General features: G+C 40.6%; 2 protein-coding genes across 3 annotated transcripts; one reads left to right on the top strand and one right to left on the bottom strand.

Annotated features, from left to right (window-relative positions):
* Positions 1–13: 13 nt before the first annotated feature.
* On the top strand, positions 14–10,088 carry zdhhc16b (zinc finger DHHC-type palmitoyltransferase 16b). 2 transcript variants are annotated; one of them, XM_020644804.3, is made up of 10 exons: positions 14–145; positions 3,469–3,761; positions 3,846–4,040; positions 4,625–4,713; positions 4,792–4,820; positions 4,961–5,094; positions 6,205–6,290; positions 6,392–6,515; positions 6,734–6,804; positions 7,923–10,088. In XM_020644804.3, exons 2-10 carry the CDS (start codon positions 3,501–3,503, stop codon positions 8,023–8,025), a joined length of 1,092 nt encoding a protein of 363 aa, XP_020500460.1. In that variant the 5' UTR covers positions 14–145; positions 3,469–3,500; the 3' UTR covers positions 8,026–10,088. The 2 variants fall into 2 exon arrangements, with proteins under 2 accessions (XP_020500460.1, XP_020500461.1); XM_020644805.3 differs by having other exon boundaries at positions 41–145; positions 3,473–3,761.
* A 34-nt stretch (positions 10,089–10,122) lies between these two features.
* Positions 10,123–25,815, bottom strand: mms19 (MMS19 homolog, cytosolic iron-sulfur assembly component). The gene is made up of 31 exons (XM_020644803.3): positions 25,680–25,815; positions 25,140–25,188; positions 24,792–24,892; positions 24,505–24,590; positions 24,243–24,317; positions 23,227–23,296; positions 22,586–22,714; positions 22,367–22,428; positions 20,982–21,068; positions 20,780–20,854; positions 20,472–20,549; positions 19,519–19,657; positions 18,802–18,956; positions 18,556–18,634; positions 17,422–17,547; positions 17,254–17,335; positions 17,059–17,156; positions 16,755–16,916; positions 15,960–16,115; positions 15,601–15,700; positions 15,025–15,127; positions 14,830–14,904; positions 14,611–14,737; positions 14,403–14,509; positions 14,101–14,157; positions 13,734–13,920; positions 12,776–12,858; positions 12,497–12,661; positions 12,039–12,098; positions 11,654–11,754; positions 10,123–11,429 (listed from the first exon to the last, which is right to left on the bottom strand). The coding sequence occupies exons 1-31, from the start codon at positions 25,774–25,776 to the stop codon at positions 11,399–11,401; spliced, it is 3,102 nt and encodes a 1,033-aa protein (XP_020500459.2). The 5' UTR covers positions 25,777–25,815; the 3' UTR covers positions 10,123–11,398.
* Between the last annotated feature and the right edge of the window lie 4 nt (positions 25,816–25,819).

Below are 25,819 nucleotides of genomic sequence, written 5' to 3'. Positions count from 1 at the left end.
GAGTGAACCTTCTGTTCAATAGAGGATCTTCGTGCGCCGCCGTTCACGCTGCGGGTCTGGAGTCCTCGGTTGCTAGCTAACACATTAGCCTTACCATGACTTGACCGTAGTGCTTCAGGCTTCTCCGCCTCATTCACCTGACCAGGTACAGTATGTCAGTGTCTAGTTTGGACCGCGTAGGTGTCCTGTCTTACTTTAAAATAAGTGTTAACACGGGCGGGCTAAAGGTGGCTGGAGACAGCTAGCTAGCTTGGATTCGAGCATGACATATTGTAGCTAATTGAAAGGATGATCTTATCTACTGGATAACAAGTCTAGATTCTTAGTGGGCAAACAGATACAGTAAGAACTGTCCTATCAAGGACATTTGTTATAATTCCTCTCAGTTGTGTAATTAAATCTTCAGCCCATATTCAAACAAAGAGCAAAAGACACAACAAATACTGAAAATACAAAACAATCTAATGAAGATGCTTTTGTCTCAATTCTTATCCTTTTGTTCTGAACAAGGAAACTGGATGATGGTTTAATGTTTCACACTGTGTAAAGGATTGGATGATATAATGTTAGAGATACAAATAATCATTGTCAATGAATGTGTGTTTATGTCCCTCAGGTAGAACTCTAGTTTCAGAAAACCATCATTTTAATGTAATTTGACCTTTAACATGTCAAACATGTTTTTAAAGTAGTAGTATAATAATATTTGGGTTCCATGCTACAGTTATTGTCATCAGTTTAATCTGCAGATATTTGGTCCACATTTAACCATTGATAATAGAATTACTTTATTGATCCCAAGCTGGGAAATTGTGGCGTTACAGCAGCAGGTTATCCAAACACACAATATTAGCAAATCTAAACACAATATAATATTAAATACAAAGTAAATAAGCACTAAAAATATCAAAACTAAGAATGAGAATATATACAACCAGGATTACTAGTCTAAAATATGAAAGATTGAATGTATATGTGCAAAAACAGAGTTGTAAATGGACAGTACTGACATAAGTTAAAGTGCATGAGTGTAGACATGATAAGCAGAAACTATTCAATATAACAGCGAGTAGACAGACAAATGAAGTGAACATGAGTGCAGGGATAATTTGTAAATTTAAACATGTGCAGAACAGATTACAGTATGGAGAGACAGATATTATCATGATGACAGTTCTCTGCTCGCATGAGGTGATCAAATGTTAGAAAATAGTGAAACATCAATACAGTTTCTCAAACACTGCAGGAGTGTCTGTTAGTCTTATCATTAAGCCAATAGATAGTCAATTGTCTTTTAAAGGAAGCAGGACATGTTCATACTGTAGACGATGAACAAGAGGTTTGTGCAGATGCATCTTCGTCCTTTTCTTTCTCAGAAAGGCAGAGACAGCAGGACGAAGCAAAGCTTATTACAGAGGGACACACAGGGCGGGAAGTGATCGCCGTGTCTTTAAAGACCAGATTTAGGGCAGCTGGTTGCCATAGAGACTGTTGTGCCCTGCTTTGTGTCACTCTCTCGTGTTCTTTCTGTCAGATACTCAACATAGAAACTCAATTAGCATTTAACACTCTTTTTTCCCCCCAGCATACAGCCTCCCTGTGCCACAAGCAGAGATAATTCTTAAATGATTTTCTCTTTATGACACTACCCTATTTATGATATCGGCTTAAATCATTGCATCCTAATTGTATCAAAATTAATTCAGCATCAATCTTCTTCAAGTTAATGCGTTAGCTCTGTTTCTCCTGAAGAATAGCGCTCTCTCTGATGTTTGTCATGATGAAATCCAGCAAACATGACCTGCTGGTTCATCATAAAAGTCAAATACTGACTAGAGGTGAAAGGTCTCATTCGTATGGAAGACATTTTCTGCCATTAAAAAAAGCAAAATAAAATGTGTAAAGGAATTCTAAACAACAGATAAACATCAGTTACTGACAGCGATGCATGCCACATTATCTGCCCGTGGTCGTTGTTTGTCAACAGGACTGATATCAGCTGATATCAATGTTCAACTGGTGCATCTTTACAACTGAGAGATCATTCAGTCATTTGTAAAGTCAAACATGATCTAGTTAGGCTGATTTTAATTATGTAAGAAATCATAATCGTGATTATTTTTGATCGATATGGAGATCAAGGTTATAAAACACGATTTTAAAACATCTGCATCACATCCATTTATTGACCTGAAACACACTGAACACTTTGAAAAACAAGCAATACATTAAAAAGTGAAACAATGTAAATATATATGATCACAACAAATACAAAGAAACAATGTTTTTGAGGTAATGGTGGTGAACTCTGGGTGTCAAACTATAAACTACAAACACTGAAACGTTGACCACACACGACAAAACCTGTGGAGAAAACGAGCACAACACGGCACGTGGCACAGGAATGGTTTCATCTAGATCATGTTGTTTTTATGATCGTGGGAAAACAACATCGTACATGAAACTGAAACTGGATCAATTGGCCAGCGCTATCATCTGTCATTAGCATCTCAAGTATGACAGGTTTCTTAATTATACATAACTTTCACCGACTAAATGATCATAAAAAGCTGCAGACTGATGGAAGTAATAGTTTAATTTATTTTAATTTTTTTGGGTGATCGTGGGCTCCCGTACATCAGTGACGAGTAATTTCACTAATTATGTGGAATGTATACGGCCATTATTTATTTAGCTTGAAGCAACTTTAATTAAGGATCGAATGTCAACCTATCTCAGTGTAGTCGAGTGAGACCTCAACAGATGGGACATGAGTCACATTTCTTTATTAGGATCTCTTTGGTTCACAGTGGTCACTACGGCTAATTTATGAGCAACAAATAGTAAAGAAAGTGCAGACAGTCGTTACTGTTACTGTCTGGTGAAGGTCCTGGATCTCTCATTATTAATGGCACTCTATTAGGGAGTACCTGAACAAGCCTTATCAGTGTAACCAAAGCTCACTTTCATGAAATGATGCCCTGGATCAGGTAGCCACTTGATTTCCTTCTTAAGATATTCATCCGTTTGCATTCCCTCTGATAAGGTTACCACTCTGCATCTCCTCTGCAAGGACCTCAGAGGGCTTTGGCCTGGAGATCTGGATTAGCTGTGCATTATTAACGAGAGGAGTTTATTCAAAGGAACTGATGGGCACAGCTCATTACCTGTTAGACCCTGTTCTTCAATGAGGGACATTTGTCTAACGGGCGATGCTCTTACCAGAGGTTTTGGGCTTTCTCTAAGGGGAAACCCCTCGTGCTGCTTTTGTATCATTGCGCGTCAGTCCTCTTTGTAGTCCACTTTTCACTTTCCCCTAGAAGAACTCTCGACTTCTCCTCAAGGACGCAGAAATGACGATGGAAACCTCGGAGGTCATTAGGTTGCGCTACGAGGAGCTGCTGTTTTTCGCTGCCTGTGTTTGTAACTGCTGGGGTGTGTGTCTGTGTGTTTGCGTGTGTCTTGAAGGCAGAGTGTGTAGGAGAGGAGGCCGCGCTGGCATGCGTTTGGGCAGCAGCTTGAGGTGGCAGCTCTCCCGGGCCATGCGACTAGCGCTGCGCTGGTGCCGTCCGCTCAGAGGAGGCCGAGGCGGGGAAAGCAAACCGTGGATCAGAGGCAAGTGTCTGGATCTGTGGACCTACAGCAGACTGCTGCTACGCTCCCTTTACTTCAACAGCCTCACTAACTCGGACACTCTGCTGGACTGTGCGTTTGAACCTGTCTACTGGATTGTGGACAATGTGACCCGCTGGTTTGGAGTGGTGAGTTGTTGATTTTTATATTCTGGGTGCTTTTCTTCTGTCTTCATAGTTGATTTCCTCACCCTCTCTTTCTCCTCCTCTTAGGTATTTGTCACTCTGGTTATAATGTTGACCACCTCAGTCGTGGTCATCGTCTACCTGTTCGTCATACCCATGATCCTCAGCACCTACCCCGTGTACTGGATCGTCTGGCACCTCTGCTGCGGCCACTGGCTTCTCATCATGGTGGTCTTTCATTACTACAAGGCCACCACCACCTCCCCAGGACACCCACCCAAGGTACCAAGTCCACCACACGACAAAAAAATGCTTCTACGTTTAGCAAGATTTATAGTTTGTATGTTCAGGTACAGCTCAGCCAGAGGAGTGTAATATCGTTGTCGTAGTATCGTTCGCTTTGTCAAAAAAGCCAGGACTGATGATATAGTAAGGTCATTTCATGATTTAATTCAGTAGATATCTTACTATTGGACCTTTAAGTCAGCAGCAGAATGTGCAGCAAAGTAATCTTTCAGTGCAAATGCACTCAATCAAAGTAGAACCAATGAAGTTTCTGTTTTTTAAAAGAGCAATGTGATAGCTTTTTTCTGTCGCGGTTTTTGTAATGTTTCCAGACTCTGTGGATAACAATCTTAGCCTGTCAGTGGTAAGAAGAAGAAGCTCTCTAAGCTGATGTGCTTTGATTGGGTGCATTTGCCTCAAAGGATGAAACAAATAACTGAAGAAAGAGTTTTTTTACTACAGCTTTGGTATTATTTGTTTCAGTTATATTCTTTGGCGTCTAACAAGGCGTCACTGTCACCAGATAACATGTGAAATAGACTGACGATAATACATCCTCTTATTTTCTCTGCATCTTTCAGGACAAAATTAATATTCCCTCAGTGTCCATCTGCAAGAAATGCATCTCTCCAAAACCAGCCAGGACGCACCACTGTAGCATCTGCAACACGTGAGCAAGTCAAACACTTTTCTTTGTACGTTGTTTTTCAGTCTTATATATTTATCTGTGTTTTTATTTTATTCATAGGTGCGTGTTGAAGATGGACCACCACTGTCGTATCCTTCTGAAAAGTAACAAAACAGAAAAATGAAAAAGTTAAATTTCTCTTATGACTTTGTTCAAAATGTTTTGACATGTGTTGGTAGTTTTTTTTAAATTGTCATCGTTATCCACATTAACCTGAACATGCCTCCAGCCTGGTTGAACAACTGTGTTGGTCATTTCAACCACCGTTACTTCTTCTCCTTCTGCCTGTACATGACGCTGGGCTGCATCTACTGTAGCGTCAGCAGCAAGGACTTGTTTCTGGAAGCATACAGTGCCATAGAGGTGAGCATGGATGTGACGCCGCACTAGAGCCCGACCGATTCATCGGACAGCCGATGATATCGGCCGATATTAGCAATAACCAGTGGACAATCGGTATCTGCTAATTTTGATATTACAAGATTAATTCACCAGTTAAATAGCATTTCATTTGAGTTTTATGGTATTACAGTAGTAGTTCTCGTTCACCAGCAGAGGGCGCTATATGGATTACAACAAGCATTATCACTCTTCAGAGGGTCAAGTGATGATGCACATACATGCGCAGTTACTTCCTGTTGAGTGACCATCTGGTCTTCGATATAAATCTTTTCAACAAGTGTTTGATAACTTCATTTGAGGGATCAACACAATCAATGTGTATATCTTTATCATATATATTATATCCCTACAGGTCAAACATAAATCTAAGAAAGATATCGGCCGATATATCGGTATCAGATTTGTTTTTTTCTCCTTAATATCGAAATCATATCTGACCCAAAAAAACCTCATATCAGTCGAGCCCTACTGTGCACCATCACACCTGAACTTCTGTCACCCTGCAAAGAAACTGATCTGTTATGTTTGTTTGTTAGTCATTTACTGATCCAGTTAACTTCTAAAGAACCTGGATTTATTCACTCTGTCCTTAGAGTTTGGTGTATTGGCACTAGTAGAGTCCAGTTTGATTGAGGTCAGATGTAATGTTTTGTACCGTGACACCTGACAAAGCGTAGTAAGGCAGAACGAGTGGAGGTCAGATGGCCAGTGACGAATGGAACAGGAGACATGTAAAGGGATCTTTGCTTTTTGTCCTCATACAATCTCCTCTGATCCTCGATTACATTATCTCAGAGTTATTTGTTTACCAGCTTGTATATAAACAAGTCCAGGGCTCTAAAACCAAGTAGTTTCAAACGTTTAAAGTCGCCTATCACACATAGTTTAAAGTCACACAGGAAATAATAAAACACATCACCTGGTACAGGATCCAGCATGTAACACTCATTGCCACCAAACGACCTCATGAAGCAGTGAGCTAAACATCTATGATGTGATCTGAAAGTGACATAACTCATTTTAAGGCACCAGAGTGACTACATAAGACTGATTATTTCCTCTCCTCTTCAGAGATACTATCAGACCCCCCCACCCACTGAAGCCTACACTGAAACCACCGCTCATAAGAGTGTCATCTTCCTCTGGGTGCTGACCAGGTAAGGAACACATCAGCACACAGCGTGTTATTTGCTTATTTAAACTCAGTTGTAGGTTGATATCGTCATGCGGACCCCCCCCCCCCCTCCTCCTCCTTCAGCTCGGTGGCGGTAGCTCTGGGAGGACTCACTCTGTGGCACATGATACTTATCAGCAGAGGAGAGACCAGCGTGGAGCGCCACATTAACAACAAAGAGACCAGAAGACTGAGGGAGCAGGGAAAGGTATACACACTCATGTGAAGAGTTAGTAATGGACTGCTTTTATCTTTGGAGGTCAACAGCTATGTTCTGTATGCATCACGGCTTTAAAGAGCAGAGCACGAGTGATGGAGACATTAATCTTAAATAACTTTGATAACTCAGCATTTTTTATTTATTTAGATAAACAACTTTGTAACTGCTTCGTTTTGTCTCTTAACGTCTCTTCTGTTCTGATGCAGATGTTTAGAAATCCATATCACCATGGTAACATGAACAATTGGAAAATACTGCTTGGTGTGGAAAAAGGAAGGTGAGTCCAAGTGTCTAAAAAAGTAACAAGCCTTAAAACGTAAGTCACTGTTGATTCGACAACACCTGTGGTCACTGAGGTGTTTGTTCATAGTGCTTAGGAGTCTTGACTGATACGAGCTGTGAGGCCGATGCTGATTTTAGAAAGGAAACATTCACTTATGACCAATACAGCAGTAGATGTAGTGTGAATCTGAGCTTGAATCATCTCTTACTTTAAATGGGGACCAATGTTTTGCCTCACTATGCAAAGATACTCAGAAGACTGCTTTCTTTGAAATAATAAACAACAAATAGTGTACGTATGAATATATGATGAACCAGTCAGACTCTGCAGTGCAGCCAAACTAACTGAGTTTTTTTTTTATGCATCAGCAACCAAAAATGTTTGGATCTTATAAAATGAGTGAACAGAAACCACATGGCAGCTCTTGAGTTGCAGATCATTTGATGTGGATTACATGCTGCAGTGTTTCAGGTGAATCCTGTGTACAGTTATGAATCCAGCCAGCGATGGCAGACTCCCCCACCGCTGAGAAAACTATGTTCAAAGATAACACAGGATTTTTAGATGGCTTTGTGTGACGTCTATTCAAACTTACTCTACATCACATTTAAAGAGGACATATTATACACCTTTTCAAACAGTCCCCTGTGGTCTAAATGAAACATCTGTGCTGTGCTTTGGTCAAAATATAACATGAATCAAGCACCAGAGGAGGTTTGTGACCCTGTATAAACCAGCTCTCTCAGAACGCTCCATTTTGGTGTGTGTGTCTCTTTAAATGCAATGACCCCCCCCTGAGTTTTCCCAGTAAACATCACTCCTTCGATTGCAAGAATAAAAATGGCGGTCTAGGCTGGAGGTGGAGTCCATGGGTGGAGATACCAGGGGAGGAGAGGGTATTTATTTTTTACAGGAGCATTTTTCTCTGTGTTGTAAGACTTATGAAGACTACAAACAAAGGACTGGATGGATTTATTTCACATGTTGTGGATCAGTAAACACTCAGGTTACCCAGATATATGTTCAGACACACTGTAGAAGTGGATTTTTCATAATATGTCCACTTTTACTTCTAGCTTAAATTCAGGTTCTTTTCTTCTTGTGTTCCTCAGTCACTGGTTCACACGGGTCCTCTTGCCGTCGAGCCATCTTCCCACCGGAGACGGCATCATGTGGGACTACATCTTCAGCAGAAGAGACCCCATGGCCATCTGACCCTCGTCCTTTAATTTCAAACCATATCAGAAAGACTTGTGCAGCCTTAACATGCATTTATACAACAAGCAAAGGGACTCCTCTGTATCACTGTAGTGACCGTCCGGGGACACTAGAAGAGAAGCTTTACATCATCTGTTTTTACTGCTGCTTCACGACCGCCTCAAAAACATCCAAATAACCACAAGTGATTCATCTTCTTGGGATGTGTCATCTTTTCCCACCTACTGCCTGTCAGCGTTAAGACTTTCCCTCCAGCCGACGCCCACCTGTGACTGCAGCACTGTTGATCACTCGGAGTGAGAAGAGATGCTGCTGGCCAGTATTGCTGTTCGGCTCAAACCTCTCTCTCGCTGGTGAGGACATTAAAACCATTTTTTTGTACTTTTTGACTGAATTTTTTGAACCAACAGTAGAGCCTCTTGTGACCAGTGTGAGGGGACTTTAAGACTAGAGGACAGACAGAGTGGCTGTTTGTGAGCAACAAGCTTATAGGGACAACAAGGTGCTATGTGTTTGTATTTTCACACGTCAACACAGCACAGTAAACCTGTACCTTAGTATGAATGGTAGGGACTTTCTTTGTTGTTGTGTTGTTGTATTCTTACCTCTTTCAGATCGGACTACATTTCCCACACTCTACTGGCTTCTTTATGCAGGTGTTTCCCTGTTGTTACCTGAAGCCCAACATGTGTTTGAATGCATCATTTACACTGAAGGACGAGCTTTGGTTCTGCAAAGAGTGGAGCAGAATTGACTGGATGATGAAAGTTAAAAGAAAAAACATCATCTTCTGAGAGGTCTCATTGATCACAGCATCCTGATGAGCCAGAAGTCATGTGCTCATGGTTCATGGATTCAAAAAATGCAGAGTTATTGACACTGTATTGATCCCTGATACGTGCCGAGTCAGGGATGTGAGCGTGGACGCACTGCTCCTTTAAGAAGAGTTTTTTTTTTTTGTATGTTTTCTACTGTAGTTCATATCTTTGTTTTTAAGTGTGTTACTTCTTAATGGAGGTACATACTTTCCAAATAATTATTTTTTATTTTGTCCTGTGATCATTTCTACAACGGAGTATTAGAGCCACGTTAAAGAAAATAAATTACAATTAAGAGATTAAGATTAAGTTGTACTAATCAGATATTTACAGACCTCAAAGCAGATCATTACACAGAGAGTTCAAACTCAGTCAGTCTGTGTTACAGACTACACAAGGAAGGATTTCCTTGCCCGACTAGGGAGGAGTTGGAAATTAGCAATAGCTTTATACTCTTTATGCAGCACATCAGTTTCATGAATGTATTGAAACTATGTAAAATTGCATTGTCCCTTTTTAAATAAATAAATTCAATTACATGGGAAACTTCACAAGATGCTCCACGTTCCTCATTTTTGAACGGTCGGCTGCTGATAAACGAAGACTAAAGTAACAACTTTCATCTCGTAAATTAAGCCCACGACATTAATCTCGTAGATTATTATTAGAGTTTATTCTCGTAAATGTATTGCTACTTACTTTTTATGTTTACGTCTTCACTCTGAATGTGGCCCTAATACTCCTTCATACATTTCTAATAATTGTCTTTTAAAGATGCTTTCAGCTTTACTGCTCTGCATGTTTCCTGTTGTTTTTGTTGTGTTCAGTGGAGGAGGAGAGAAACTAAAGAGCGTTAAACCAAGAACTTTATTCACTTTAATTTATGAATTCAATCTTTCATCACTTTTAAATTGAGTGAAGAAAAAAATGAACCCTCACAGAACTCGGTTTCTCTCCAATCAGAACTCTTTGTGCCTTCTTTGGTTGTTCTGCTCTTGAATTGAGGCGCTGTGAGTCAATCAGGAACTGTGAGGTGTAATTCAAGATTTTTTTAATCCACTTTCATCTTTTCACCCCAACATGTTTTTACTGATTTCTTAATAATGGATTACTTGGATCTGTAGTTGCCATAGATACATCACGATCAGCTGTGGTATCATTTGTAAGCAATGGGAGCTGTGCTCCACTTTTTCATTTCCTGTGTCTTTTAAAAAAAGAAATAAAACATGTTTGATATTTAAAGGGTCGTCTTTAACTTAAAAAAAAAGACAAGTGATTGTTGTTTAATTACAAAGAAGTTTTAATGACATTTTAAATATTGTCTGTTTCCTTGGCATACGGTGTGAGGTCTAAAGTCAATCTTACTGCAGTGACCGAGCACTCTGATCAATCATCAGTGTGTTCAGATATTAAGAACATAGATGTTGACATATTATCCATATAACTTCATTCAACGTACATTTGCATCAACACAGAAGAGACGCTCAATCATGTCAAACGTCTTAAAATGGAAATGTCAGTGGAGGACGTGTAGAAGTTCTTCTTTCAGTTCACGCTGTGAGAATCAACAGGACGTTTGGCACAGTCATATCATTCCAGGTCTCAACATCCCCACCCAGCTGGCACACCAGAGTGATGCAAATCAACCCCCCCCCCCCCCCCCCACCAGCTGTCATTAATCAGGAGTTACACATTCATTCAGACGTCAAGATATAAACTGTCCGAGCTTCACTGATGTTCTCACTGGGTTTCAAGACATCACGATATGATAAATGGAGCTCCCTCAAGTTTCCACCAGAGAAATGATAATCCCAAATAACAACACAACAGTGTGAGCTTCTTTTCATTCAAAGCACATTTAACTGAAGCCAATTTTATATCAATATAGTTTAACAAAGGGTTAATAATAACTTTGTTTGAATTTGAATTGTATTAATTAAATTACAAAGAAAGAGCACATAAAACTTATTTTTCAAGATTTCTTTCTTTTTCAAATTAAGTATATCAACATCTAATAATGTTGTCCTTCATTTTACAATGACTGTACGTTTGTGTTGTTTTGTGGTGATGGTGTGCGGAGGTGTTGTAGCTGTTTATCTGACAGAGAAGAAAACTTTAAGATATAATCTGGGCTTTTATGACCGGCATTGGTTTGTGATGTAAAATGAACAATGACTAGATGCCTCCTTACGTCCTCATGACATATTCTCTCTAGAAAGAGAGATCCCCATTATATAATTATAAATAAGGCATGTAACATATTAAACCTGTCAGTCTCAGTCCTTTAACTTAATCCTCCCTCCACAGTCCGTCTGTATACTCGTATTTGTGCGTTCATCAAGTCAGTTACAAAGAAAGCGGTTTAATAAAAAGTGAAAGATGAGAGGAGGTGGATGGAGGGATGAAGACAGATCCACAGAGGACTGGGGGGAGCGGAGAGAGAGAGCTGATGAGTGGAGCGCACAGCTTTGATCTGTGTTCTCTGATCCCAGACTCTGAATCTCCATCATCAGTTTTCTTCAAAGGTTTATGGAGGATGGGAGATGGCAGAATCACCTTCCCCCAGGACTTCCCAACAGGAACCTTTGAGAAAAATTGAGACGCCTCGTTATAAAAGACCCCGGACTTAAAAAATCACAGTGAAGTTACTGAAACTGGTTTTATGTTTAACTGATATATAAACACCATCATAGAGATACACACAAAGCAAAAACCTGCCATAACTAAAGGGAGAGATCCTGATTTTTAGATTGATTTAAATCTAAGTATCTCTAAATGTTCATTTCAAACAGATGTTAGATTCTTACCATTCTCCTCTCGCCTGAACCGCCCCCCTCCTCACCAGCCTCTTATTATCATCCAGAGGCCGGGCCAGAGCTCGCAGCACTCTGGCACGAAACGGCAGGACCTGAAGCGGCAAAATAAATGTCCTTACTTGAGCTTTAGATAATCACATTTTTTTTAAATAGGAATGATTGCCTCAATGGTTTATTAGCCTTAAAAAAAACAAAAAACATTGTCATTTATATGACATTTATTCTAATGAAGACGAGGTTAATACAAGTGGAACAGATTCTTTAATAAATGATCTGCTCTTTGAATAAAACTGAGTCAAGTTATCTCCAGAGTAATTTGACTTGAGTGTAATCTAAATAAAGACAACATATTATATGAATATTGTTAATAATGTACCTCATGTTCAGGGAAGCTGGAAACAGCATGGATGCAGCGTAAGGAGGTGATTCTGACGTTCTGCAAGACACAAACATCATATACATACTGGATTATTAACATATTTATGCTGTATAACATATCATATAACTGTAAACATTTAGGATGATGATTAGTTAGCTGTAGCTTTAAGCACCCTACGATGCAAACAATTTGACCTTTAACTGTATAAAATGATGGAGAAGCACAACTTCACCAACTACCAAGCTGCATGAAGAGTGAAAGGTCCAGCAACACTCGTAGTATGAAGATCAACTTTATTAACTTTATTAGACCCACATGTTTCGGCTTGTGGCCTTCATCAGGGTCATCAGAAAATATATTGGAAGCATCATTTAATTAGTGCCTCACTGCTTCAAATATTAACATCAGAACAGAAGCATGAGTACAGAGAACGCTCCGTGGTGTGATCCACTAACCATGGCAGGACTGGAGGTGAGGTTCAGCAGTCTGTTCACCAAAGCTTCCAGCTGCCGGATGAGTGCGGGTGGAGGGTCGGCGAGAACGGGCTCAAGACAGGACAGAGTGGAAAGCTGCACGTCCTGGTCGGGACACGACAAGGCTTCCAGCATCAGAGACAGGAGCTGCACCAAAACAGTTAACACGTTTAACAATCCTTCACACAACGTGGTAAAAGACTTTTTAGTTATATTTGGAAGTGAAGTTGCTGTGAGCACAGCGGTTGATTCTTTACTCACCGCTGGGAGTTCAGTGATTTGAACCTGCTTGGGGAGGTTGTTGACAATGTTGGACAGAGCCTTCAGGTAGTTTGGCTTTTTCTCTGTAGGGGGAGACAAAACACACAAAATGATTTAAGTTTAAAGGAGAAGAGGTCAGAACAATAATCTTTAATCTGCAGTGACTACAACTTTCCCTTCATTAGGAGGTTCATTTCCTCATCTGAAGTTCTCCATATCTTTTTAAATATAATGTGTATTCATTTGAAGTTTAAAAGTAATCTAGATTGCATGGTAACTTACATTTAACTAATCTCTCATACACGGCACTTCATGGAGATGAACTGATTGAATCTAAAACTGTAGATCCTCTGTCCATATCCATGAATGATAAGAGCGAAAATAAGTGTTGACACTAGATGAAGGATTTTCCAAAGTGTTTTGAGTGGTCAGAAAACTAGAAAAGAAGAATTATAGAATAAAGACATGCTGTAGAAGTCGAGTCAGTGGTGAAGTTGGGCCTGAAGAAGAAGAAGAAGTGGGTAAACTCTACATTCTCCCCCAAATGTATTTTTTTTAGGGTCCGGTCTGGAGGATTAACGGCCTTCGTTATAAACAGTGACATGTAGGCTCAGACTACTCTTCAGATTTATTTCATCTATAGCCTTTTTTATATTTGCACATCAAGACTCAACTTCTGCTGCTTGACTTCAGGGAGTAGAGATTGTAAAGAAGTCAACATTAGCCACAGGAGAGGAGCAGACTGTTATTGTAAGTGGCCAACAGACTAAAGGCTGGGACACCTTCGTACATAGATACATTTTGAACTATTCCTTTTTAAGCAGAGTTAAGGGGGAATGTGATACTCAAAGCTTAATATTTTCAAATATCACAGTTTAGGAATCTTGCTCTAGTCTGAAAAATGCATTCCTGTCTCCTGAAGTAAAACTTTACAACATGATATAAAATAAGTGTATACCTTGTGGTGCAGCGTTGAAGCCCTGAACCAACTTCGCTGAGTTCTCACTGAAGAAGCGCTGGCGGTACATGATGCGGACGTCAGCGTGGCAACCGCGGCTCAGGATGTCAGCAGAGTCGCTCATCAGCAGAGAGAAGCCGTCTGCGGCCATTGGACCCAGGTCAGCGTCATCGAGCAGAGAGAAGAGCTTCAAACACACAGATTAAGAAAAAAGTCAAATGAATGGTCTGAAAAGTCTACTTGTTCATTATCTCATCTCAAAAGGTATATATGTATTTCTTTAAAAGTCTGTAAAGCATATACTGTAGTATGAACATGTAGTTGCTCGAGTGCAGTTATAAATATGATTGTGTGTGTGTGTTGTTACCTTGTCAGTGAGGGCAGTAGACAGAGGGTGGTATCTGAGGAGTAGAGCCTTGGCAACCTGGAGACAAGAGCAACTTCACTGCATCATCAACTTCTTAAACCTACGTATACATTTTTATTTAGCTATAAAGCTCATAATTAAAGGTCACATATTAAGCAAAATACACTTTACATTGATTTTCTAACACTCGTGTCTCTAGTCTGTCGACAAACCCTCCAATTACAAGAGAAGTCCCTCCTTGAAAAGGAGGAGAATATGTGACCTTTAAACAATCATCAAATTAAAAACAGTGTAACTCTTACCCAGATCATGAGGGTGAAAGCCTGAATGCATACTGATGAAGATGCAGAGTCCAGCTCATTGCAAACTCTCTTCATCGTTCTCTGTATAAGACTGTCGAGATCATCGCCTGAAGGAGAAACAGAACAATCACGTCTGCTTTAAGATGACAAAGTGAGGCTCTCTGTTATTAAGAATTCATACATGTGACTGATTAAGAAACAAACTGACCCTGTGGTCTCTTATTAACCAGGCCAGCGAAGCATTTTGCAGCTGAGGTGTACGAGAGCTGGTGGCTGCAGGAGCAGCTCATCTCCTCCAGCTCTGACAGCAGCTGATCCATCTGAGGCACCTCCACCTGGATGACATGCACCACACTTAGCACAAAGCACCAGTAACAAGAGCGTGTTTTAAAGATTTACACATTTAAGTGTTGTAGCTGAGACTCACACTGCGAGGTAACGAACACACACATCCCATGAGCAGACAGACCATCTGAGACTGGCTCCATGAGTCTCCCTCATGCTACCAGGAAAACAGAATAAATACAACTTCAATAACTTTTCAAGGTACAAGGATGCATAATTTATACAAGCACGTCTTATCTCGACACTCATTTAGAAAAACGTCCATGTCCACAGATACCTTGAGCAGCTGGATGTTTGAAGGGAAGGAGTTGTCGGGCAGAAAGGAAACATCACCACTCAGAAAGAGAGACACAACCTTCAGCGCCGTCTGTTCCGCCAACCTGATGAGAGGAAACGCAGCGAAAAGGAAAACCACACAAACCTCATGAAAAATGTTCTGACAGATCTTTGCATAAACTAAAGGACCGACAAAACAAAGAGAGTGAAAGACAGACAGGAACGAGCAGCATGCTTTTAATGAATTCAAGAAATTATCTAAAACTTTAAGATGTGACAGCACGTTTTTACTGAACTTAAGTTAGTTAAACACGTGCTTCAACTTCAGCTATAAAAAGATGACTCAAGATACATATTCATGAAATAAAACTTAGTCTAGAAGAAAAAGGAAACTGATAACTTCAACATTAACCCCTTTCTCTCCGTTTTTTTTCTCCAATTTATTTAAACCTTGAAATATTTCAGCTGACTCTAACTGCTAAAACTATTTTCAGATTTTCTCCAAAGTTCACTTCCTGGTTGAAGTGTTCAAGGAAGAAAAGAGAGAAAAACTAAGAGGTGAAAGATTTGTACTGACATGGGCTGCAGCCTGGAGCAGGAAGTACTGATGACAGAGACCATGGCAGACAGGACGGACTCCTGAAGAAGAGGACTAAGATGACCAGATGACGTGTCACCTACAAGAACGGACAGAATATCAGAATTTTAGATGAAATGATATTCCTTTCATAGTTAGAAAGTGAGATTAATGTGATGAAGCAGGCATACAAATTGAGTTATTATGAGTCATGGGCTTAATACATGTTTATTCCTAATGTAAGTATTACACTGAGAGCAGAGGATTTCAAAATAAGACACTCTGTAGTTTGAACTTTAAGTAGAAGTTACTTGATGAGAAAGAAGAGATTGTATAAATGAAATAAAGCGGCTCCTCACCCTGCAGTGCTGCCTGGAGTGCCAGAGACAGCAGGCGCGGGATGATGATGTCATGGAAGCATCGTCCCGTCTCCTCAGTGTCCTTCACCTGCTCTGCTACCCTCTGCAAGCTGCGACACGCCAACACCACCTCCTCTATCGAGAAAGCAACACTTCCTGGAAAATCAAAGGACATAGCATTGTCATTCTTCTGGAGTTTTATGCTCTGATGTACGATTGAACTATGCTATCAAAGTGCAGCAACAGATGACACAGAGATAATCTAGACTTCTGTTCTTATTTTGGTCTTCCCAGACTTTTGCTTTAAATGTTATTAAACAAATTATTCTGCCAAAATATGTTGAGATTGTGATTGATGTTTCAAGGCAATTTATGAACAAATGTTCAATGATCAATAAAGATGAAAGTCTGTTGACTTCCACCAAATATTTAAAGTCCCAATGTAAAGAAAAACAGTTTTTCCTGGGTTTAATCCAGCGTTAAATGTTCTTTATCTGCCATTACCTGAGAGTCTTCACATCTAAATAATTGGAAATTCTCGTCCTGTAAAACATTTCTAATGTCTGATGACTCGTCCTGCACTCAGGGGAGTTCCATATTTCTATTTGTCGAAGCTAACAATCCAATCACATTCCTCCCAACATTAAGTCCCGCCTTCTATCATGTGATTGGTTATATCCTGGGAAATACATCATGACAGGGCAGTTAGATACTCTCCAAGTTCAGTTTTATGGGGACTTCATAAAAAAATAGTCTTCACCAGAATCCAGAAAAGGATCTCTCTGGACAGATTACCTGCGTGTGCTGAGCTGAGGACCTCCATGAGGACTGGTGTGCTCTCCTGGACCACACTGGGTTGAGTGGACACTGCAGCTAGGGCGGACAAACACCGCTGGCGCACTGCATGATGGGACTTCTGCTCAGAAGATACTCTGTTGTTGTCTTGATCCATTGGATCTGAAGTGAAGGAGAGGAAAAAGGTTTGTGAGGTATTTTCATGACATCCCCTGATGTTATGTTTAATTCTAAATTGAAGAAATATATTACAAGTTATTTTCCAGAGTGATAAAACAAGTGAGTGTGAAGGCCTATGACTTACCAGAGAACATCTCCTTCTTCAGTCTTGGGATCAGTTTGGTGATAAATGCTGCAGGGTGAAGCTCTGCTAAGGCTCCGGCACACTCCACCACAGCAAGACTGAAGACAAGGAGACAAAATGACTGTTACACTGCAACACAAGACCCTGACCCTTCATTTGATGGCGTCAATGACAGACAGACAGGTGGAAACTGACCTGACTCTTTCCTCCTCCTCCATCAGAAGCAGTCTGGTCAGGTGATCTACAGCGAGCTCTACATCGGAGTCCAACAGCAAACCTGAGAGAGACCGTAGATTAGTAATATTTGAAACCCTTCTGATGGAACCACTCTACTGTGAGCTTAGAGAGCTGATTGAAGCTCACCTGTTTGTTGTGCTAGTGAGGTGAGCACTGAGGTGGCTGTGATCTGCAGACTGGAATTACTCTCTGTCAGAGCTGAAAACACCATGCTGCACAGAGACGGACGGAAGGCTACGAACACACTCTCTTCTGGTGTGGAGGAAACACAGAAAAAAGACAAGTAAAGAATCTGGTGTGGTTTTAAACTTCCATCCATTTATTATCTATAATGCTTTTCCCTTACGGGGTCGCCGGTGGCAGGAGCCAATCCCAGCTGTCATTGAACAAGAGGCGGGCTACAACCTGTACTGTCCGCCAGCCAATCACAGGGCTGACATGTAGAGACAGACAACCAGCCACACACACACATACAGCTACAGATGAGTTGTGATTCTTCTTTGTTTGACGTAATTATATCCACACAATAACATCTGCCATGGTAATCAAATGCAGATATTTTATACTTTTTAGCTCATTCCTGTCATTGCGTTGCCAGTCACCAATTAAATAAAGCAGCATGTAAACTGGACTGTGGGAGGAAGATGGAGTACCTGGAGAGAAACACACATGCACAGGGGGGAATATGCTAACTCCACACAGAGAGGCTCCTGTCTGAAGGGGATTCAAACTAGGAACCTCCTCGCTATGACACAACAGCGCTAACCACTGCACCGCCATGCAGCCTGGTTCAACACTTGAGTAAAGCAAATTGTGCCATGAGCTCCAAGGCTTTATAGTGTTTCATCATGTTTAAGAAAGAGCAGAAAGAAAGTTCCTTAGAACACTGTCAGAGTACAAACACACAAAGACACTAAAAACTCATGATGTAAGATCAAGTGAAGTTTCATTAAGCTTTTGATTATCGTCAATGACAGAGTTTGAACTTGATTAAATTCAAACATGTGTCTCTGGTACAAGCAACGCAATGACAGGAATCAGATGAGCTATGGAACCCAAACAGTTTAAATATCTGTATTTCATTACCATGGCAGATGTTATTGTGTGGATGTGATTATTTCAAACGCAGAAAAATCATAACTCATGTGTAGTGCAATCTGAAGATGATTTTTATTGCTGTTCATTTGGTACAAGACACAGCTGTAAACAAGGTTGTGACCTCACTGAGTGAATACGATGACAGACTCAAACAGCACTTGCCTTTCTCTCTGGACTGGCTGCCTTTTACCGACTGGATGAATCGCTGCACAACCTCCAGTAGAGTGCGTCTGTGAGAGCACTTCACAAAGACAAACAGACACGTTTTCCACAGATTTTTAGAAACATGTAAATTCAAAAACTCAAAGTGAATGACCTCAGGAATTTGATCCAGATGTTAAGAGACAACATTCATCAAACTTCAACCTCATCAAAACTTCTTAAAATGAACACATACAGTTTATTTACCTCTGTTCTGCTGTTGTACTGCTCAAGTAGAGACGGCATGACAGCAGCTGTAATGATGTGGCTCGCCCTGTTGGAGGCGCTGCAGGCGGCCTGCAGGAGCTTAGCGCTTGGCCACACCAGTTTCAGGTCTGGCTCACACAGGTGATGTTTGCAGTCTGGAATGACATCACACTTTTTAAATACACTTGTTGTTTTAACATTGTACCGAGCAGGATACACACATTGTTCCACAGCGTTAAAAGCATTTTATGATGTAGTTTAAGTTCTTTGTGTTGTCAGGTGGGTTTCTTTATTGTCCTTGGTTGAGTGGAGTTAATTTCACTTTCATGTGGGACTTATAGCATCACATGATCTGTACAAGCAGTTCAGAAATAAAGACGTCAACCGTCACTGAGGCCTAATCTCAGGCCTATCAGCTCTACTTCTGTAGTAAACCCGCCCATTACCACAGCTAAGACATTATCACAACAGTTACATCAACAAAAAACTAAGATAGATATTCAAAAAGTTTTTTTTATTTTTATTTTTTACTGTTTTCTGTTATCCAATTTCAGGTGAACTAAAAACACCCTCTGGATGTGGTTTACCAGTATTTCTCTGGTCTTAATTTTTCCTTCAGTATGTGCATTTGTTAATAAACTCCTCGTGTTTATGTGCAGTCATTTGTCCGTTTTTCAGCATGCATGTGCACATCTGCTGGATTTGATGGCTATTCACCTTTAAGAACGAGTTCCAGGAAGGTGCAGAGCGAGTCTTCAGAGTCGGAGGTGAGGACTGAGCGAGACAGACAGGAAGTGATCGCGGTTAACGCGGCGAGGCCGGCAGCCTCGATCTTCTCACTAGACGTCTGAAACACCTTCGATGAAAACAGAAACAAGAGAGGAACATTGTCATTACATTATTGGATTGTTCATTTACTATTTACTATTTCATCTGATCTGAATAGTTCAACAAAAAGTCTTTTAAAGTCATTCTATGATTTATTTTGCATTTAAAAAGGTTAAATGCAAAAGGTTTTCAGCGCCTTGGGGACATCAGAGCATGAGGATTTGTTCTCTTTTATGAGGAGAACAAAAGAAAACACTGATTCATATCCGCATCAGTCCAGACTTCACTTTGCTTTTTTGCCTTTCCAAGTTTGAAAAACTGTTTGTGTTCCTTCCGCCGCTCAAAGAACTTAGCTGAGTGTCATTTCCTTTAGATTCTTCAATATCATTCTCAATTTAAAAAAAAAAAGATTTATTCTTGAGCTTTTTTTTTTTTTTACTGTATATGTATGGGAGTGGGGGACAGCGGTTGTTTGTTTATTTGTAACAAATGTTTAATGTCGTGTTTCATGTCTTTTGTAGCCTGCTACTGGATGCTTTGAATTTCCCTCGGGATCAATAAAGTATCTATCTATCTATCTATCTATCTATCTATCTATCTATCTACAGCCTCTGCACACTCCCCCAAACATTCTCACTTTTGATATCCATCAGTTCTATTGATAGAAAGTTATGACTCGTACTTTCAGAAGTCTGGAGTTCAAATAATGTGTCTACAATCAGAAAAACACAAGCTAACAGTTCTCAAGTTGTTGTTTTTTTCAAAGCAGCAAAGTAAAAGACTCAACTCAAACAAACTTAGTGATGCTCAATGCTTTCTACAAAGAGTCATTGACATTTTACCTCTCTGCGTAGAGACGCCCACAGACCCTCCAGGAATTCTGCCAGGTCCTTATGTTCATATCGTGACACACAGGCAGTCTGAAAAACACACAAGACCCTGCGTCACCTTCACGAGTTGTCCGTAACACACCTCTGCTCCGGGCCTCACAGCAGCAGCACAGTAGTTTTAATAAGTGACTGAGTTACTTAATAACAACAGATTTATATCACTCACATTTACAAACCTCTTGCAACAGGAAGAACTTTGGAATCAAATATTTAAACATCAGAGGAAATATACAGATATGGAAAAAGTTGATCTTTCTCACCAGAGTCTGCAGTGAGTCCAGCTTCGCACTCAGAACATCTGAATCCAGTTTCTCAATGATGAGAGGTAACAGAAACTTAAACAGGAGAGAAACAAACAGAACATGAATTCTATTTAGGCAAAATGGTGTCATAGGTTACGAGATCTCCATCTAACCCTTAAAAAAAAAAAAGCAAAATGTCAACGTAAACTGATCGTCCTACCTCAGCAAATTTTGGTGTCCCGGTGAGGACGTCCCTCAGAGTCTGGATGAGCTCCTCTTTGGTGATGCCGTGGGGGTCATTGGGAGGCTGATGTGGGTGAAAATGGGGAAATTAAAAAGTGAGGTTGGAATAGACAGTCAGGTTTTGGAAATGGATAGAAATCCTGCAAGCACTTACACATTTTGACAGGTGAAACCGAAGTATTGATTGATAATAACAACCAAAACATTTCTGTATGTTACAGAGCTGTCTCTCTAATGCCGACTTGATGATTTACATTTTCTAAAATGTTCTTTTCCATCATATTATGAGTCAAGACTTCAACTCTCTGATAGCTTCTCTGCAGCAGACACTCAAAAACCTCCAGAGTGCAGAAATACAGTCAGACACATTTCATAAGAGGAAGCCCGATTGCCAATTTCCACACAGTCTATGTGAGCTGCGGTCTGTCAGTGCCACAGTTTGTGTCGGACAGCGAGTGCCCTGCCCCACTGGATCTGTTTCTGGAGAGGGAGCACAGCCATGATCAGCTGTACACACATCACAGGTGAACTAGAAGATCACGCGGGAATCAAGAGAAAAAACATGCAAACAACATGTTGCTTTTGTCTTTCTGGAGGATGATGTATTGTTCGTTTGGAGCCTGTTCTGACCTAAATTTGATAAACTGATGGAAAATACGATCAGCAGTCTGTACATTGTGTTTTATTTTGAAATTGACCGGATGCTGTGATGATGTTGTTCTATTTTGTTCAGCTTGACACGTGCGTGCAGCTTACTCCGTCAAAAAATAGACTCGCAGCGTATTTAAAACAAAGCAAAGCGTGGTGGAGTGTTGCTGCTGGCACGCTCTGGAGACGGGCTGCGGCGCTTCCTGTGGAAACAGGAGCGTTGACTAGAGTGGCAGCGAACGCCGCTGACAGACTGTGGCGTGCACGGACTATGTGGAAACTGGCAATGAATGTATTTCTGCTCTTAAAGTGTCATGTCATCCTGTTTTATTGTTGGACATGATATATAAGAGAGAAGCTTTACTATAGAACAGGATGACACTTTAAATTACAAACCTAGTGTCTGTGATGTCTTTGGATATGTTGTCTAGTGAGGACATGATTGGTCATTATGTCATATAAATGGAAGTAATCATATCGCACGTTATATTGGTAGCATTTGGTGTCTGCTTTGTTCCAGAGAGCAGACAAACAATCACAGAGCCGTGATCCCGTCATGTGCATCATGGGAAATGTGCACATGCAGACAAAGAGACAGACTCTGTGTTATTGTTGTATCGAGGTCACAGGAAGTCAGTGATGACATTTCTGTCTGCTGCCCTCAGTGCTTTCGTCAGTTCTCAGACACAAGCAGCTGAGTAAACAGGGACTCACAGGGCTGAAGTCGATGGGGAAATAGCAGGACGTCACCTCAAACAGCTCCTCTGCGAATTTACCTGGGGCGACAGACAGGAAATGAAATCAGGGAGGACAAACAGACGCATGTTGAACTGTGTAATAATTAATGACAGAGTTCTAAGAAGAGGAGGAGACAACAAAGAGAAAGATGCTGTATGTGCGTCTGTGTGTGTGTGCACCCGTGTGTATTCTCACCTAGATCATAACCTCGATGGATGATGTTGTTGGCCACCTGGAAGGCCAATAGGAGATTGCGAGGATCTCTCTCTCCGTCCATTGATTGGACGAAGCCAAACACAAAGTCTGCACCCAAACCTTTCAGTTCTGATTACACATCAAACAGAAACACAAGGATTGGTTTCTAGCTCTAGTAATCGACTTTGCTCATTATTTTGAGAAAATATGACACCACAATCATTGGAACTTCTTCCCCTTATATCTCAATGAAGCCTGACTGAAAAGGAAATTATTTTTTTGCATAAAAACGGACAAAAAAAAAATCTATCACAAGCAGCAAGCAAATATTTGTCTGAAGGGGATTTATCAGTTGCATAGAGCCTTCATTTCCATTTAAATCTTTGTACATAAAAGGGACCATTGTTTAACACCCTCAAATGGAGAGACAGGGTAGTGGTCACACAAACACTTCATTGTCACTTCTCTATTTGCATCCTTCAGTTTGTCTGTGTAAAATCATTCCTCCCTCTCAAACAAAGCAGAAGGTGTGACAGCTCAGATGATACTACACAGCCAGAAGACCTCTGTGATTAGTCAGCCGACTGCTGAGATTTCAGCATCCAAAACTCACTCTCTATCTTCATTCTGCTATGTCTTACCGGCCTCTCTGCTCTCCATGAGGTTGATGAGCATGTTGTAAACGCACGCTCTCTCTGACAGCATCAAAGACTGGAAGAAAACAAACAGGCTGAGTCAGCTTTTTACCCACAATGGGAACGTTTGAGAAAGATTAAGATAAGTCAAGTTTACCAGCTAAGCATATTTTATAAAAGGGAACATATTTCTATATCATGAAGAAAACAAGAACAAGAATGCCTGTGTGTGTTCATATACAAGAATTCATGAGACAGTATGTCAGTTAATGATGCACTGCTGGTCTACTGATGTGCATTTTAACCTCTGGCCAATTACAGCAGATGAATATTAAGCAATCCTGTACAAAAACTACTTTTCTTTCAGCTGATTGGTTGTCTTTCTAGCTACAGAAAAAGTAAACAGCACTTTCAAGTGCTACACATAAGCTGCATGTTCATCTGACAATAACATACTTTCTAAGAAGTACATTAAAGGTCACATATTTCACTCCCTTTACAGAAGTTTAAACAGGTCTCAGAGGTCCCTAAAATATGTTCATGAAGTTTTTTGCTACAAATCCACTCCGATCCTGTATTTGATCATGCCTATGAACCCCTCTATTTCAGATTCACTCAGAACAGGCTGTTTTGTTTTTTAGCTTTAAATACAACACAATACAAGTGTTCGAACGCGCTCCTCTAGAAGGCTCTGGGTGGTTTGGGCTAACTTGTACCATGCCCTATTGTTTCCGAGGAGAAGGTAGACTCAGAGGACAGAACAAACACCTAGCTGTGGGAGTGTCACCCACCTGGGCGAGGGGTTACTAAATCTCCAAACGGCCTGTTTGAGCACGTTTTCTAAAAGGTGGATCAGGCAAAAGACGGAGAGGACAGACTTTTCTCATAGTTGGGGGGGTTTGTTGACAGACTAGTGACAAATATTAGTGTTCGAAAAACATAGAAAAATGTATTTTACATAATGTGACTCTTAAGGTTCAACTTTAACACTTTGCACTGAATCCTAAAAAGTCGATCATTACCTGGACATGAACATCCTGGAACAAAGACCTCAGCATTGACACCGCTGATCCAGGAGGCAACGCTGTACATTTTGTCTAAAAATAACAAACAAACAAACACACAATGATCATTAGTGCCATTGCAATCATGTTTGGAACTTTTTCAAAATGATTCCCAAACCTGCCAAACACAAACTACCGTGACACTTTGCCATTTGCCAATTTCATCAAGGAACTTTCTGATGTTGGCACTAAAACATAGATAACAGACATAAACACTAACCAGTGCTCTGAGCCCCTGTAAAACAGGGGGTGTGATGACGTAATGGTCCTTTAGACGGTTTTCATAGAAGGCAAGGAGAACTTCCACTGTGGAGAGCAGAGACACAAAGACATGTTGACAAAACATAACTCATGTATATACTACATGTGAACACCATCCTTTCTTAATGTCCTTAGTTCTTCCTATTATTAGACAGATATAGGGTTTTATAACCATAGTCAGGGAAGTAATATTTATGGCATTGAAAATCTGTCAATCTCTTAAAAACGGACAAAGACAAAGTGTACCTTCTCCCTCAGTTAGATTTCCATGGCACTCATGTAGAACTTCGGAGAGAAGCTGGACGCCTCTGGCCCGTGTGTGAGGCTGAGAGCTGGTCAGACTCAGGCTACAACAGGAAAAGACATGACAATCCTTATCAACTTTTTATTTAAGACTTGCTCACATTAATGGGTGCCATTAATAGAGGTCAGCAAAAAAAAAAAAAAAGAAAGTAGACATTTTCAAAATATTTGACCTGAGTGACACTGGCTAAAAGAAAAGCCTACTCACTTAGAGTGAGAGAGAAATGCATCTTTAATATTTAGTTTTGTTAATGTTATTGCTGAGTATATAGCAGAGTGTTGATATCTTACCCCAGAGCTTCAACCAGCTGCAGGACTGTGAAGAGTCCATCTCTTACACCTGAACAGAAAACTGAGTTTAGTGAATTGTAAATACAATCTCTGACAAGTTACAACTCATGATCAAAACTTAACTCTATCTAGTAGTTAACTACAGATTAACTAGCAGGGGCGGCGGAGTTCAAAGGTCCAGAGTTCAGTGACAGGATGCTACTCGGAAACAAATACAGCAGCTAGCAAGCTGCATGCAGGGACACCACACTGCATCAATATTCACTTTAATAGTCTACATGACAGTACCGTAAAACACTTGGGATGCATTAAATGTGTGGTGCTCTTGTGAAAATATGAGCAGACTATTGTCACAAAGCGTATCCGCATCTTATAATGAGGTTGTAACACCACACAGGATGTTGTGGCGCTAAGTTAGCTCGCTCACCATCATGCTGTGTTGCGCATCCTTTGAAGCGGCAGCTCAGCAGCCACTACGATGTTTTCTTTGCAACGAACTACTCTGAAAAAGTGTCAAGAAAAACACAAAGTCTTATTTACCTGTTGCAGTATCTTTGGCCTTGCTGTCCTGTAGTCCCGAGACATATTCTTCCACCAGAGACAGGAGCAAGGCACTGTCCGCAGCCATCGTGCCCATGTTTCACCAGAGCACGCATGCGCGAAAAGTTTATGGGTGAAAC

Source organism: Labrus bergylta, chromosome 21 (genome assembly GCF_963930695.1).
Source record: "Labrus bergylta chromosome 21, fLabBer1.1, whole genome shotgun sequence".
NCBI lineage: Eukaryota > Metazoa > Chordata > Actinopteri > Labriformes > Labridae > Labrus > Labrus bergylta.
The sequence above is the reverse complement of the archived record's forward strand: the minus strand, read 5'-3'. Positions and strand labels throughout refer to the sequence as shown.